This window comes from Pelodiscus sinensis, chromosome 1 (genome assembly GCF_052426305.1).
Source record: "Pelodiscus sinensis isolate ZL-2025 chromosome 1, ASM5242630v1, whole genome shotgun sequence".
NCBI lineage: Eukaryota > Metazoa > Chordata > Testudines > Trionychidae > Pelodiscus > Pelodiscus sinensis.
In genome coordinates, this window is record NC_143052.1 from 319528928 (window position 1) to 319545033 (window position 16106).

The 16106-nt window shown below is 39.2% G+C and overlaps 1 protein-coding gene across 4 annotated transcripts in view; it reads left to right on the plus strand.

The window, feature by feature from the left end:
• The window catches only part of GRIA4 (glutamate ionotropic receptor AMPA type subunit 4), a 293893-nt gene that overhangs the window by 80729 nt on the left and 197058 nt on the right, over positions 1–16106 (plus strand). For all 4 annotated transcript variants that reach the window (XM_089775674.1, XM_089775672.1, XM_089775671.1 and 1 more), the window contains exon 3: positions 15663–15902. In XM_089775674.1, coding sequence (XP_089631800.1) covers positions 15663–15902 — 240 coding nt within the window. The remainder of the gene's footprint in view (positions 1–15662; positions 15903–16106) is intronic.

Sequence of the window (16106 nt, forward strand, 5' to 3'; positions counted from 1 at the left end):
TGACCAGCTGCCAGTGTCCCCCCTGGGCCATCTCCTCCTCCCCCAGCAGAGTGTCAGCAGTCTTTGTATTGGGACAGCTATCTCAGCCTCAGCTGTCTCCATATGACTACTCTCCAAGAACTGCTTGTGGATTCAGATACTCCTCATCCTAGCCACCTCCTCCTGTAGCTCTCCCACCTGCTTCCGGAGAGATTCCACCCGCAGGCACCTTTCACATTGGATGGTCCCCTCAGCCTGGATTTCAGTAAGTGGGAATTGCAAGCTACAGTCCCTGCAAAACCACACCAGGATCTGGGCAGAGACATCCATGCTCAGGAGGTCTGTCTGGCTATAGCTGCAGGAAGAAGAGATAGGAGCACTGTTGGCAGAGGTATTGCAGGTCTTCCTAACCATAGTAGGACTCCCTCTGTCAAACTTCCTCTTAAATTCCCCTGTCTGCAGGCCCCTGTCCTCTTTGCTTCTCTGGTTTCTCTGCCTCTGGCTTTTAAAGCCTGCTTACCTAGGGCAAGCTACTCTCTCATTAGCCACATAGGGGAAGGCTGATCCTGAGGGTGATCAAAGGCAATCAAGGGAACAAAGGATCAAAGACTCCCAGACACACAATCCCAACTGCCACAGTAACTGAAATCACCTGAAATCAGAATTCAGTGCAGCGAACTCACTCACACCAAAAGCTAGTACACTCCCCTGGCAGCCTGTTCAGTGGCAGGATCTCTTGCTCTCCTCTTAAACTCTCCTGTCTACAGCTCCCTGTTCTCTTCACAGGAAGAACACTCTTCCTTCAAAGAAGTTCTCCATCTCGACATTATTTCAAAATAATGGCTTGCGATGCAGATGCATACTTTGTTATTTCGAAATAATGTCAGTTATTCCAAAATAACGCTGCTGTGTAGACACAGCCTGTGAGTCCGAAATATCCTAGAATCATAGAATCACAGGGCTGGAAGAGACCTCAGGAGGTCATTGAGTCCAGCCTTCTGACCAAAGCAGGACCCACCCTAACTAAACCATGTCATCCAGCGCTTTGTCAATCCAGGACTTAAAAACCTCTAGGGATGGAGATTCCACCACTTCGCTAGGTAACCCATTCCAGTGCTTCACCACCCTCCTCATGAAATATTTTTCCTAATATCCAACCTAGACCTCCCCCACTGTAACTTGAGACCATTGCTCCTTGTTCTGCCATCCATCACTACTGAGAACAGCCTCTCTCCATCCTCCTCGGAACCTCCCTTCCAATCCCTTTAGACAATATAGATAATCCCTTTCAAGAGACCTTTCAATATAAGGTCTCAATCCCATAAAAGGTTACTTATGCAAAGTTCCATAAATAGGTAGTTCCTTTAATATCACTGATCATACTGATGTGAGTAATGATATTTAAATAAATCCGTTTGCAGGATCCAGGGTAGGGATATAAAATTCCATTTAATTAGTTAACTGGTTAAATGTTAAGTTTAACTAGTCAACCAATTAAATGGGGGCAGATGGGGAGGCCACTCCAGTGGTGCCCCACTCGTGGAAAGTGGCTGCCCTGGCTGGGCTGGAGCATCCCTGCCAGCGGCACATCCGGAGACTGCTTCATCGGGGCTATAGCACCTCCTGCCCACGGCAGGCGGGGGACCACTCCAGCCCCTGCTGGTTAATCAGTTAACTGGTTAACCATTTGGGCTGTGTCCAGACTCAGGGTTTTTTCGAAAAAAGTAGCCTTTTTTCGAAAAAACTTCACCTGCGTCTAGACTGCAGCCGCGTTCTTTCGAAATTAAATCGAAAGAATGCGGCTTTTCTTTCGACGGTGGTAAACCTAATTCCACGAGGAAGAACGCCTTCTTTCGAAAGTGCTCTTTCGAAAGAAGGCGTTCTTGAAAGCAAACAGGCTTTTTAGAAAGAGAGCATCCAGACTCACTGGGTGCTTTCTTTCGAAAAAGCGGCTTGCTTTTTCGAAATTCCGCGTGCAGTCTAGACGCTCTCTTTCGAAAGAGGCTCTTTCGAAAGTATCTTTCGAAAGAGGCTTGCAGTCTAGACATAGCCTTGCATTGCTAATCCAAGCCTAACTACTTGCCATAGTACAAAAAGAATGAGCAGGGAAATTCAGAAGCAGGAATTAATATAATATGCACTTGCAATCTTAAGACAAGCAAGAAAAGTGATGGCAGTAGGAGGAAGTGGAGCAGCAGATGTACATCTGTGTAGGCAAATATGAGGTATGTAAATTTTTCCAAGGAACTCCTCAAGCAAGTCCGTGTCACTTAAGTCATTTTGAATAACTTCCATTTCTTATTGTTTTATTGTACATGTTACTATTTTTATGAACTCGCAACTTGTGAGTGTCACAGAAGAAGCGATGCAAGCAATGCATTGTCCCAGGAGCCAGCTAGGAACTGTACCATCTGCCTAGCCATGTGGTAGCAGGGAATGATAAAGGAATAGTTTCTGAGGCAACCATTTATGGTTTACATGAAGGGTTGGGTTTATAACTTTGTGCTAACATATTGTCTTTTCATTTTTCATTTTTTTCTGCAATGCGTAACATTTTGCAGTCAGTTCAATCTCAAAGTGTTTTCCTACCTTACTTTATTTCAAACTACAAGATTTACATGATGTTGCTTGGGTCCTTAACTCAATTATTTCTTATTTTTCTTCATTTAAATCATTGTTCTGGGTTGGACTGGAAATGAGAAGTTCAATATGCAGGCTGCCCTGGGGAGAGAGGTCTACTGTAGCCCTCCCGTCGTGGACCAAGACTGTCTTGTGCTACGTGCTATACAAACACAGAGCAAAAAGATAGCCCCTTCCGCAGAGAGTTTACAGTCCCTTATTTCTCATGAATCCATGTTTTGTGCATGGGTGGGTATATTTATGACTGTGACAACATAATAGTATATTCTCTGCCTGTGGTATAAGAATGCAATTAGTTTGAGGAGAGGGCTGGACAAATCTGAGTGCAATTTTCTAATGGGGTTATTTGTAAAGTTAGGCGAGAAGCCTCAAGAGCCTCTAGGTATGCTTTCTGTTTGCCATATGTTCCTAAAAGCTCCTGTGTCAGGGGTTCAGCCTAAGAAGTGGCCACAGCTGGAGATGGGACATTGTCCAGGGTCCTCATATGACACTGAACATGCTGTTTCTCAGGTGTTTGTCTGGCTGGTGCTTGCAACCGCGCTCAGTGTCTACCTCATAATCTGTGGGTTCAGGAAAGAATTTTCTTCCAGGTCACAGTGGCAGTGCTTTGAAAATGTTTGCCTTCTTCTGCAACATGTGGGTTCAGGTCACCTGCCAGAATTATCTGAGTATATCTAAATCATTTCCCTGCCATGGCAGGGGTCTTGGGTATTGGTGCACTTTGACTCTACTATTCTCTTATTGGCTGCAATATTTTGATCTAATTTTAGTTGTTGAAATTAGTGTAGGGGTACTCAATGGCCTGTGATGTACAGGAAAACAGACTAGATGATCTGTTGGTCTCTTTTGACCTGAAACTATATAACTGTAACTTTCCCATCATCACTTGTCAGGCTTTCAAACAGCACCGACATTTCAAAGTTATCCTTTGCTATTGCATTGCAAAGCAGTAAACTTATAGTTCTGTATTAATCGAAGTTTCAAACTTGATTTATTTTTAAAGAACCAAAAATAAAAATGTATCTTAACTAAAGTCTGTCCAATTATGCCTGTGTTTGAAATAAACCCCTTACCAGTTGATTCATGATAGTTTGAGGTAGGTGGAAAATCAAGCAAAAAATATTTAAAGAATTATCATTAATCCTTGTTTCAAAGGGAGGGGATTCCTGAAAGGGTCTGCTCCACACAAGTTTTTTGACTCAAACCTGCACCGCAGGTCAGTGAATTACAATCTGAAGTATTTAATTTTGCTGACATTCTACAGAAAATCTTTCCCCTCAGTCTTTTGAAAAGAAAGTGGGTTGAGGGTTAGTGGCAGCAGAATAGGATCATCGTTATTCTATTTTGGGTGTAAGTTGTCTTCACTCTGACTCACTGTGGTTGGGTAATTCATTTATGTTATGTATTCCAAATTTTATGTCTTGTTGAATTACTGTGTGGGTTCTAGAGCTATGGAGAGATGTCTTTTGTAGAACAAGAAAAAGACAAAACAAATAATTATTTTCCCCAGGTGGAAGATACGGTTTGGTGATCAAAAGGGAAAACAGTCAAAAACACAATTCCAGTATGTCAGGCCAATCATTTCATTTTAGTATCTCAAGGCTGTCTTATGCTTGGTTCCCAGTGGCTCAGTTGTGGGAGGGGCAGCAGAAAGTTTGCTACTTTAAAAAAGAACAGAGAGCCAGTCTAAATGCATAGCTGAGGGAGAGGGGAGAGAAGGAATGATACCACAGATCTTAAGTCCTTGTGTTTTGGTCCTCCACAAAATGTAATTCCCTGAAGTTGTTTTGACATGATGTGTCCATAGTAAGTGGAGTCTACACATATCTGAAGAATCCCTTAGCTACGATCACTGAATTATCTTGGGAAAATAGACAAGCTGCAAAATGTGAAAAAAAAAAAGAAACGACAGCGAAGCTGGATCATTGGAGCACTCAGTCTACAGAATGGAACAATAATTCAACATAGCAGAAAGAAAGAAAACCTCAGAGTGATGTCTAAACTAAATAAAACTCAGGAAAAAAATAGTATGCTCACAAACTGAGGCCTGGAAAAACAGGACAGACCCAAACATTTGGATATACTCTTTTTCTGTGAAACACACGCTAAACAAGCCATCTGTGCTGCAGGGAGGACTTGAGTTCTAAATACAAATTACTTTTTTTTAAAGCAAAGATGTTGAAGGATTCCTGCAAAATGGGTCAGTAGTTGGTCATAAAGACACTTGTATTGATACTTTTAATAAATACTTATATAATTCATCTTCAAGACCCTTTAGAAACATTAACACCTCTGAAAGGTAGTTAAGCATTATAATATCTGATTTACAGATGGGAAACAGAGAAGATAAATGCTTAATCCATAGCTAGGATAGGAATGTAGGAGTCACCGGCTTCTAGGCTTGTACTTAGACAATCCGTCTGTCTAACAACAGTATTTTCAACTTTATTCCGATCATGTCTAACAAATGGAATAGGGAAGGAATTCTAAAAGCAAAGAAAACAACGATGATAGAATTGCACAGATACAACTCAGAGCAAATTGGGCTTTATTCCTGGTGGTGATATACAAGAAGGAGGGATTCCATCTTAATGCTAAACTCCCAGGTTTGAAGCTCCAGCAATAAAAAGAAACAATATGCCCCCATTTTGTTTTTACTAGATAAAATTTAGGATGCAAATAATTGACATAAAACCCATGGAATTTCCCAATGCCATAATTAGTGTCACTTTTCAGAATACAGCCACATTTTATAGTTTAAAAAACAGACTGAAGTAACATACAGCAAGGGTACGTCTAAACTATATGGCTCCGTCAACGGAGCCATGTAGATTTGTTGTTTTGGCAAAGGCAAATGAAGCCGCAATTTAAATGATCGCGGCTTCATTTAAATTTACATGGCTGCCGCGCTGAGCCGGCAAACAGCTGATCAGTCTGGACGCTCTCCTGCAGACATCAAAGCCCTTTGTCGGCAGCCCCGGTAAACCTCATCCCACGAGGCATAACGGGGCTGCCGACAAAGGGCTTTGATGTCGGCAGGGAAGCGTTCTGACTAGTGCGCTGAGCGGACAAACAGCTGATCAGCTGTTTGTCGGCTCAGCGCAGCAGCCATGTAAATTTAAATGAAGTCGCAATCATTTAAATCGCGGCTTCATTTGCCTTTGCCTATGTGTCTAATCTACATGCCTCTGACGACAGAGGCATGTAGTCTAGACACAGCCCAACTTATTACACTCCATTATTAGCATATACACAATACACAACATTATTAGCATATAATAATTTAAAAACTCAGATCACTAATAACTGTTACCATTGGATAACTGTGTAAAAGTTATAAAAAATTAATGTTACTTTTTAATGTTTTCTTAAATGAATCCTCCAAGTCATGTAAGAAACACAGTGACTGAACGATCATGACCTAATTAGAGAACATTGGGCCAAACTGAACTGTTCATAGTCTGTCCTTCCTCAGGAAACATTTCCTGGCTGAAATCTTGACCCCAGACAAATCGAGGGGAGTTTTGTCATTGAAGTCAACTGAGCCAAAATGTCATCCCTTAATTTCAATGGGACTCTTTCCTCAGAAGCAGAAATCTATAGGATTTGGTTACTTGTGAATTATGTCCTAAAATGCTTAATACAGATTTTTTCAGTTCTTTACTAACGATAGCAAATTAAATTCTTAGTTCTGTGTACTAAATGCTAAGACATTATTACAGTGCTAGACACCTGTCCACTGGGAATTGAGCCATTTTATGTTATCCAAGCCACTGAATATAGAAGGTTAAAAAAGTATTGGCATAGCTGACACTGGTCAAATTCAATAGTTTTCTAGAAAAGAAAGGTTATATCATTACCCAATCCCTTGAAGCCTCCTCCCCCTTACTTTTCTACTAAGCAGCACCATGAAGGTGTTACAACATAAGCATCCATCCTTATGTTGGAGAATGTTAAAATATAACTCTGCAATATTTCTTATGTGCTTATTATTTTACATATATTATTAAAGCTGAAACCATTTCACTACTTCTTGAGGACATCACCTCTTGCCATTATAGTCATGTATATTGTGTCATTCATCTTGTATTTTGATCATTTTATTTATAATGTGGTACATACATAACTGGGTTGGTAACCAGGGAAGGACCATTTTTTTGTTCTCTGTATATCACCTACTGCAGTAGACTCCTTGGGTATGACAGAGGCATCTAGGCGCTGCTGCAATGCAAATAATTAATAATATATTTAAGAAAATAATTTGCATTTATAGGCATTTAATTTTGTGAGTTTTTTGAGCCCCAAAATTCCCTGTTGTGATTAGAATACTTTTCATCTGTAGTTTTCTTTACAACAGCTCTATGTCCTTTTAGTGCCAGCAGCTGCTTTGGTCTCCCAATTAAAGTAACACAACAGGAGGTGGTAGGGAGAAGAAAGAATTCTGCTTTTATGTCCCTTTTCCAACACAGTTTTAATCTGTCCCCATGAGCTTAATTCTTTCATAGCTACAATGTCATCATTCAGTTTTGTGACATCATAATTAATTGCTGTGGAGGGAAAATTAGACTCCAAACTCTTGCAGTCATCTAATTAGAAACATTTCTTGCAAGTCAGCAATCATAGGAAAGGAAATGCAGAAAAAATACTTGACATTTAAATGTCAGTCTAATCAAATTGTACAGTTCTCTAAAATGTGATCAAGTGTAACTCGCAATAAATTTTAATTGTTTAAATTATTCAGTAAATTTGATAATAGCATATATGATTAAAGTGTTTTATTGCACTTTTCTAACCTACATTGTCTCGTGAATGGCAGTTGACTTTACTGGTATTTCAACAAAGATATATTGGTCCATTCCTCATGAATAGGAACATATTTCTTTTAGCATTTCTGTTTTTCAAAACAAAAATGGAACATTTCTATTTTTTCCTTTTTAAAAAAGATAACTTTTCCTAAATTGTGTTCAGCTTGCCTATGCTGAATGAGAATAAAAACTATACCTTACTGCAAAATCAAAAGATTTTCATTGACATTGGACTCTAAATACCTGTGAATATTATACAGTTTAAATAAAAGTAAAACATGCACCTACCTTGATATTGTAACGTGGAAATTCACAGATTGCATTAAATAGCAGTACTTATAAATACCATTGAGGTCAGATGAATATTAAAAAGGGACCAAGAGAAATGAAAAACAGGACTAGAAAATAACAATGAGATTCATCTTGGAAAACTGTAAGGTGCACACATGTTTGCTAGAAGGAAAAAGCTGGAGAAGAGTAATGCTGAAAACAATGTAGAGGTGATAGTGGAAAGCAAATTAAACATGAATTTTCAAGAAAATGTAAAAGCCAAAACAAAAGTGCAGTGTTAGTGTTCATATACATAGGCATTATAAGACAAGGTGAAATTAGTATTGCTGTATATAAAACTTGGAACATTGTTTTCAGATTTGGTTTCAACTTTATCACAAAGACCCTTTATCACAAAGATACTTGGGCTGCGTCTAGATTGGCATGATTTTGCGCAAATACTTTTAACGGAAAAGTTTTTCCATTAAAAGTATTTGCGCAAGAGAGCATCTACACTGGTATGGATGCTTTTGTGCAAAAGACATCTTTTGCGCAAAAGCATCCATGCCAGTGTAGATGCTCTTGTGCACAAGAAAGCTCCGATGGCCATTTTAGCCATGGGGCTTTCTTGTGCAAAAAATCAACTTGTCTGTCTACACTGGTCCTATTGTGCAAGAATACTTGCGCAAGAGGGCTTATCCCTGAGCAGGAGCATCACAATATTTGTGCAAGAACCACTGATTTTGTACAATACAAAGTCAGTGTTCTTGCGCAAATACTCGTGACCAGTCTAGACAAGCAGCAAGATTTTGCGCAAAAGCGGCTGCCAATCTAGACACAGCCTTAGAACATGATTCAACTTTATCACAAAGACACTTAGAACATGATTCTTGGATGCATTAACAAGTGTGTTGTGAGGAGACACGAGAAGTCATTCTTCCGCTCTACTCTGCACTGATTAGGCCTCAGTTGGAGTATTGTGTCCAGTTCTGGGCACCACATTTCAAGAAAGACGTGGAGAAATTGGAGATGGTCCAGAGAAAAGCAACAAGAATGATTAAAGGTCTAGAGAACATACCCTATGAAGGAAGACTGAAAGAATTGGGCTTGTTTAGATTGGAAAAGAGAAGTTTGAGAGGGGACATGACAGTGGTTTTCAGGTATCTAAGGGTAAGTCTACACAGCAAAGTTATTTCAAAATAACAGCCGTTATTTCTAAATAACATTCCTAGCATCTACACAAGCCAACTGCTATTTCAAAATTAATTTGAAATAGAGGAGGGCTTATTTCGGAATTGGTAAACCTCATTCCATGACAAATAGCACCAATTTCAAAATTGCTATTTGGAAATAAGGCTATGTCTAGACTGCAAGCCTCTTTCGAAAGAGGCTCTTTCGAAAGATACTTTCGAAAGAGCCTCTTTTGAAAGAGCGCGTCTAGACTGCACGCGGAACTTTCGAAAAAGCAAGCCGCTTTTTCGAAAGAAAGCACCCAGTGAGTCTGGATGCTCTCTTTCTAAAAAGCCTGTTTGCTTTCAAGAACGCCTTCTTTCGAAAGAGCCTTTAAAAATGTGATTCAGCATCCAATCAGTGTGGACGCACTATTTCAAAATAGCCAAAATGCATTTTGTGTGTAGATGCGTTATTTCAAAATAAGATAAGATATTTCGAAATAATGTTGTAGTGTAGACATACCCTAAAAGGATGTCACAAGGAGGAGGGAGAAAACTTGTTCTTCCTGGCCTCTGAGGATAGAACAAGAAGTAATGGGCTTAAACTGCAGGAAGGGAGGTTTAGGTTGGACATTAGGAAACAGTTCCTAACTGTCCAGGTGGTTAAGCACTGGAATAAATTGCCTAGGGAGGTTGTGGAATCTCCATCTCTAGAAATATTTAAGATTAGGTTAGATAAATGTCTATCAGGGATGGTCTAGACAGTTCTGGGTCCTGCCATGAGGGCAGGAGACTGGACTTGATGACCTCTCGAGGTCCCTTCCAGTCGTAGGATTCTATGATTCCATGAATATTCAGGGGTTCAGATAAGAGCCACAAAAATGTTTAGAGGGCTGCAAGATATTGAGGGAAGATAAAAGGTGAAGGGCCTACTCCAGCAAAATCCTTAAATACATGCTTAACTTCAAGTACATGAGTGCTCTCATTGAAGACCATCTCAGAATGAATCAGGTCCCAACAGCCTACAAGGATTTAAAGGTAAACACAAATGAGCAAGGAATGTTATACATGGTATCAGTAAGCTTGTGAATATAACTGAAAAAGAATTGAGGCTGAATATTGGAGGAATTTTTTCAACAGCAAAATCTGTTAGGCAGGGGAGTAGAGGTTGAAATTCCAGCTCTAGAGGTGTGCAACACTAGTTTGGATGAACCCAGTAATGCATAGCAGAGAACAATCCTGCAATTGAATGACTAAAGCTGTGTCTACACTGGCAGATGTGTCAGTTATAGCACTGCTTGGAAACTTGATGTTGTGTGTCCACACTGTGCTCCTTGTGACGATAATGTGCATCCACATTAGCAGCTCTTCCAACTCCACAGAGAGCAGTGCATTGTGGTAGCTATTCCACTGTGCAACTGGCCTTAGGGTGCTTTAGGAAGGGTTTACAATGCTTCATGGGGCAGTCAGCGTCACATGATGTAGGTTTCCCAATCCCATTGCTCTATGGTCATCCTAGTACATTGACAGTGGCTTTTCAATTGATGTCCAGGGGTGAGGGAAGAGTGTGACAGATAGTGAGTGTGTGTGTGTGGGGGGGGGGGGGAGACACACTGTGTTTTGATGGATATTGGCATGTTGTCTTATAAATTCAGACAACATCAGTAAACAACCCATCTTGAGTCCGGAGGAAGAGGAAACCCCAACATCACCCCTTCTTCCCCGTTTACTTCCCCTGCAACATGTGGGCTGTCAGAAATAGAGCTTTGAAAGGTGATATGTGCATGCCTACAGGGCAACTAGCCAAGTTCAAAACAATGAGTACTGTGGCCACTGCAAGGATTATGGGCCATTTCTGGAGGCCAGATTATAATTTGAAAAATTAGCAAAATAAAGCAATAATTGAAATATCCACATTGACACTCCAGTGCTGTGGCTACTGCACAGAAAACTCTACACATCTCACTGAAGTGGTTTACATAGAGCATAGCAACTGCATAGTTAGTGCCTTACCAGTGTGGACACCTCAGAATTACAGTCCTGAGAGCTGATTCCTGCCCTATACTGCCAGTGTACGCTTGGTTGTAGGTCTGTAAACCAGCTCACCACCTGGAAAGGTAAAAATAAAGTCCTATCTCCTGGTCACTGTGATTCTTCTGCTCTCAAAACATCCACTAAATTCACTAAGTTTCTTCAATGATAGTTTTGTCTGGCAAAAGCAATGCAGCATTCACATAATTGTGATTCTCCAAATACAGAGAAATCACTGAGGATTTTTTTTTTTTGCATTAAAAGTAGTTTTTTCTTTGACTAAGAAAAGCCTGTGATTAAGTTGCTATGTTTAAAATGCTATTTTATGAGATTCAACTGCACAATTCGTAAGAAGCCTTCCTACTTTAAATAGCATGGATGTTTTGAAAGCAGAAAAAAGTGAAAAGAGCCTATTTTCTCCCTTTTCAAGATAAAAGAAGACAGGAAAGCTGACTTTGTACAGAATTGGACCATTAAAGGATTACTTCTTAAAACAAAATACAGACTTCTCTTTGTTCTTTTTCATTAAAAAATGGGTTGTGGAGTCAGATTTCATAAATGCTGAAACTCTTTTGTCAGAAGCAAATGCTGCAGAGAAATGCTGTTAATTTTTCTTCTTGTTCCTTGAAGTTTGAAGTAAATTACATGTCCCATAACTAAATGGATCAGTTCTGAGAGATGTGTCCAAATTCTCATGATTCATAATACAAATAAATCATCTAATTGCATCTCAAGATTTGTCTTGTGTTCACAGTGAACCTTGTTCGTGTAGTTTTGAAAGTTTTACTCAGCATGAGAGTTCAGAGAGTTTTTTAAGAGTACTGAGCACCCTGGCTCCTGAATTAGTGCTATGCATTTGGGATGAAATCTTGGCTCCATTGAAGTCAACAGGAGTTTGCCATTGACTTCAATGGGACCAGTGTTTCACCTTTGGTCTGCAGTACAATTTTTGTACAGTTTTATGCCTGTTTAGATCCTTGTCCTACAAGTATTCACCACAGACATGTGAGGGACCTCAGATATGAAAATGCAGAACTACTAACTGTGGTATGTAACCTATCACTTAAATCAGCCTTTTAACTAGAGAACTGGATGGATAGATAAATGAAATTAAAAATATCTTTAGAGGTGATCCTGGCAATCGCAGGCCAGATAGTCTAAATTCAGCACTAGGCAAATTGGTTGAAATTATAGTAAAGAACAAACTTATCAGACACATAGATAAACGTGGTATGTTGCAGAAGAGACAACACAGGCTTTTATAAGTAGAAATCATGGTTCCCCAATTTACTAGAATCTCTGAAGATGTCAATAAGCATGTGGACATGGGTGACCCAATTGACATAGTGTACTTGGACTTTTTGACACGTCACCAAGAGCTCTTAAGCAAATTAAGCAGTCATGGGATGAGAAGGAAGGTCCCCTCATACATCAGTGATTGTTTAAAAGATTGGAAACAAAGGTTAGGAATAAATAATCAGTTTTCACAGTAGATAGAGGTAAATAATAGGGTCCCCAAAAATCTGTATGGGATCTGTTCAACATTCATAAATGATCTGGAAGAGGGAGTGAACAGCGAGGTGGCAAAATTTGCAGATGGTACAAAATTACTAAGGCTATGTAAATCCAAATCTGACCGTGAAGAACTAAAAAACTGGTGACCAGGTGGACAAATTGAATGTCAATAAATGCAAAGCAATGCACATTGGAAAACATAATCCCAGCTATACATACAAAATGATGATGGGATATAAATTAGCTTTTACCACACAAGAAAGAGATTGTGGTGTTATTTGGGACAGTTCTCTAAAAACATCCACTCATTATGCAGGGGCAGTCAGAAAGCTAACAATGATAAAAACCATTAGAAAAACAATAGATAATAAAACAGAAAATATCACAATGCCACTAGATAAATCCATGGTAAACCCACTCCTCGAATATTGTGTGCACTTCTGGTCATTCCGGATATATCTACACTGCATGACTCTTTTGAGAGAGGAATGCAAATGCAGCTGAGCGAAATTTCAAATGAAGCGCGGATTTTAATTTTCTGTGCTTCATTTGCATAATCACGTCTGGCCGCTTTTTCAAAATACCCTGTTTCGAAAAAAGAAACGCTGTCTAGATGCAGTTATTTTGAAAGAAAACCCTTCTTTCAACATTACCCTTAAACCTCATTTTATAAGGAGCAAGGGTAACGTTGAAAGAAAGGTTTCCTTTCGCAATAACTGCATCTAGACAGCATTTCTTTTTTCAAAATAGGTTATTTCGAAAAAGTGGCCGGACGTGATTATGCAAATGAAGCGTGGGAAATTCAAATCTGTGTTTCATTTGAAATTTCACTCAGCTGCATTTGCATTCCTCTCTCGAAAGAGGAATGCAATGTAGACATACTCTTCCTCTGAAGAAAATATACCTTTGAACTAGAAAAGGCACAGAAAAAGATAACAAAAATGATTAGGGGGATGGACCAGCTTCCGTACAAAGACAGAATAAAAACACAGGCCATTTAATTTAGAAGAGAGATGACTGAAAAGGAATATGATCTACAAAATCAGGGATGCTGTGAGAAAGTGAATAACGAAGTACTGTGCAAAGGAGTGAATACATGAATCAGAGGTTATCTAATGAAATTAATAGGCAGTAAGTTTAAAACAAATATAAGGAAGTACTTCTTCAAACAAAGCACAATCAGACACTGTGGATCTTAGTTGTCATGGGGCGTTGTGAAGGCCAAAAATATAAGTAGGTTTGGAAAAGAATCAGAAGTTTATGGAGAACAGGTCTATCAATGGCTATTAATCAAGATGGTCAGATCCCATGCTCTTGAGTATCTGAAATCTCCAATTGCCTGAAGCAGGACCTGGAAATCAAGGCATGGATCCCTGAATAACTGCTCTCTTAATTCCCTCTGAATTCCCTTAATTCCCACTGTCTAAAGATAGTATATTAGAATAGCCAGAGCATGAGTTTGAACCATTATGACTATTATTGTGTTTTAAAAGGTGCAAAGTGTATCCTGAGCCTGGAAGGAGATCCATCCACTTTCTTCACTAGGGCTCAGAGTGGACAAAGGAATACACCTTTGCTGTAACTTTCATTACAAATTCCCTTGAGTTAAAAAAAGCCCTAAGGGTGAGGCCCCAGGATCTAATATTTCAGCCAGTTTTCAAAAATTAGAGTAATCACTAATGCTTTTAAGATATGTTTTTACTCACACAGGATATTGCAGATATTATGTTCAATGTCTGGCTCCTTATGGGAGATCTCCTAAATGAACAAGCTTTCAGAGCATAAGTGAAAAGTGTGAATAAACACAGAACTGCAATACAAAGCCTTCCCCTTTCCCCCCCAATCAAATATTTTTCAGGATTCAACATATTTTAATTTCATGAGCAGAATGGTTCTACCAACTAGATTAGCTGAAGTATATCTACTGTGTCTAGACTATCGGGTTTTTGCGGATACCTTTGGTATCCCGCAAAACCCCCTCTGTGTCCAAGGAACACGTTTGCTCTTTCACTTTTTTCCACAGAAGAGCAAATGCACTCTTTCGGGAGTCCTGTACATCTCGATTCTCAAGGCATAAGGACTCTGCCAAAAGAGGAGGCTTTTCCACCATTTGGCCCTGTCTAGACTGGGCCAAATGGTGGAAAAGCCTCTTCCAGAAAAGCTATCAGAAAAAACTATGCAAATTGCGCTTTTTGCAATTTGTGTAGCTTTTTCTGATAAATCCCTGTAGTCTAGACCTAGTGAGAGAGAAAGTAATTCTATCAAGTAATTTTAAAAAGAGACTCAGTGGAAAATGTTTCTGTGTTTAAAAGTATCCCCTTGAACAAAACTTAGTTGCAGTTGTACATATAAAAGGTTTTGGTTAGAAAGTTCTTTAAGGTTGACACAATTTTCTTCACAGAAATTTAGGAAAATCTAACTTGCTTTGAATTCTTCAGCTGGAAATGTGAATTCTTAGCACTTGTGATGGTCATTTTTGTCTTGTTGCATCACCACCAAACTCTCCCGAAAAAACAAAAGCCCTGTTGCACACAGCTGTAGAAGGGGAAAGGCATCTGTCTGAAAAATGCTTAACAGAAGTTTAGTTCCAAAGCTAATTGAAGTGAGTCTAATACCCTTACTTTTCTTCCATGGAAACATTCAAGGAGTAAGTTGCTATTGATCATTCGTAAAGGTGAAAGTTATCAGAGAAGGGCTCAGTTTATGGACAGTCCTAAATAGTTTCATTTTACAATGTGCATATTGCATATTTGGTTACTTCAACTTACAGTGAAATTGATATAATGAAAGGGGGGAGGAAGTGGTATTACTGTTACAAAGCAAAACCTCCTTTTCCATAAAAGAAATGCTCAGAGTTGCCTAAAGAACTGACATAAATCAGTGAAAAACTATAACATTATGGTAGAATGACATGTAATTTGTAATAATAAACACATCATTCACAACATCAGATACTGCAGATTGACTTTTCCTTTGAATACAAAATATTATTTTGTATTTAATTTATACATGCTGTTTTAATTAGCACAAATCCAGGGATAAATTATCATTTATTATTATCATTTATAATCAAGTGTGTCCAAAAAAGTTGCTTCATACATTTAAACAGATAAGACCGAATAAATGTGAATGTAATATATAAATGCTGGAATGTAATATATAAATGCTGGAATGTAATATATAAATGTGTGTTTGTTAAAGGTTTTGTTAGGTTTTGTTACTAGTTAAATTGTGTTTTGTTCTGTTGCAGTTTGCTCCCAGTACTCTAGAGGAGTTTTTGCCATTTTTGGACTGTATGATAAGAGATCAGTACATACTTTGACCTCATTCTGCAGCGCCTTGCACATCTCCCTCATCACGCCAAGTTTCCCCACCGAGGGCGAGAGCCAGTTTGTGCTGCAGCTGCGACCATCTTTACGTGGAGCACTCCTAAGTTTGCTGGATCATTATGAATGGAATCGATTTGTCTTCCTTTATGACACAGACAGGGGTAAGTAGCAAACCTTTCTTATAACTTTGGTTTGACTGACTGTTGTGATAGCTGTGCACCTTTATATTGTGTTAGGCATTTTCAAAATATAATAACATCTATTGGACTAAAATAATTTCAGTGGTTTTGCAGGCCCTCTACCCCCAGCCTGCTTCCTAACAGTTCCCTCCCACACACTGACTCCTTCATTTTTGGCTCCATCCT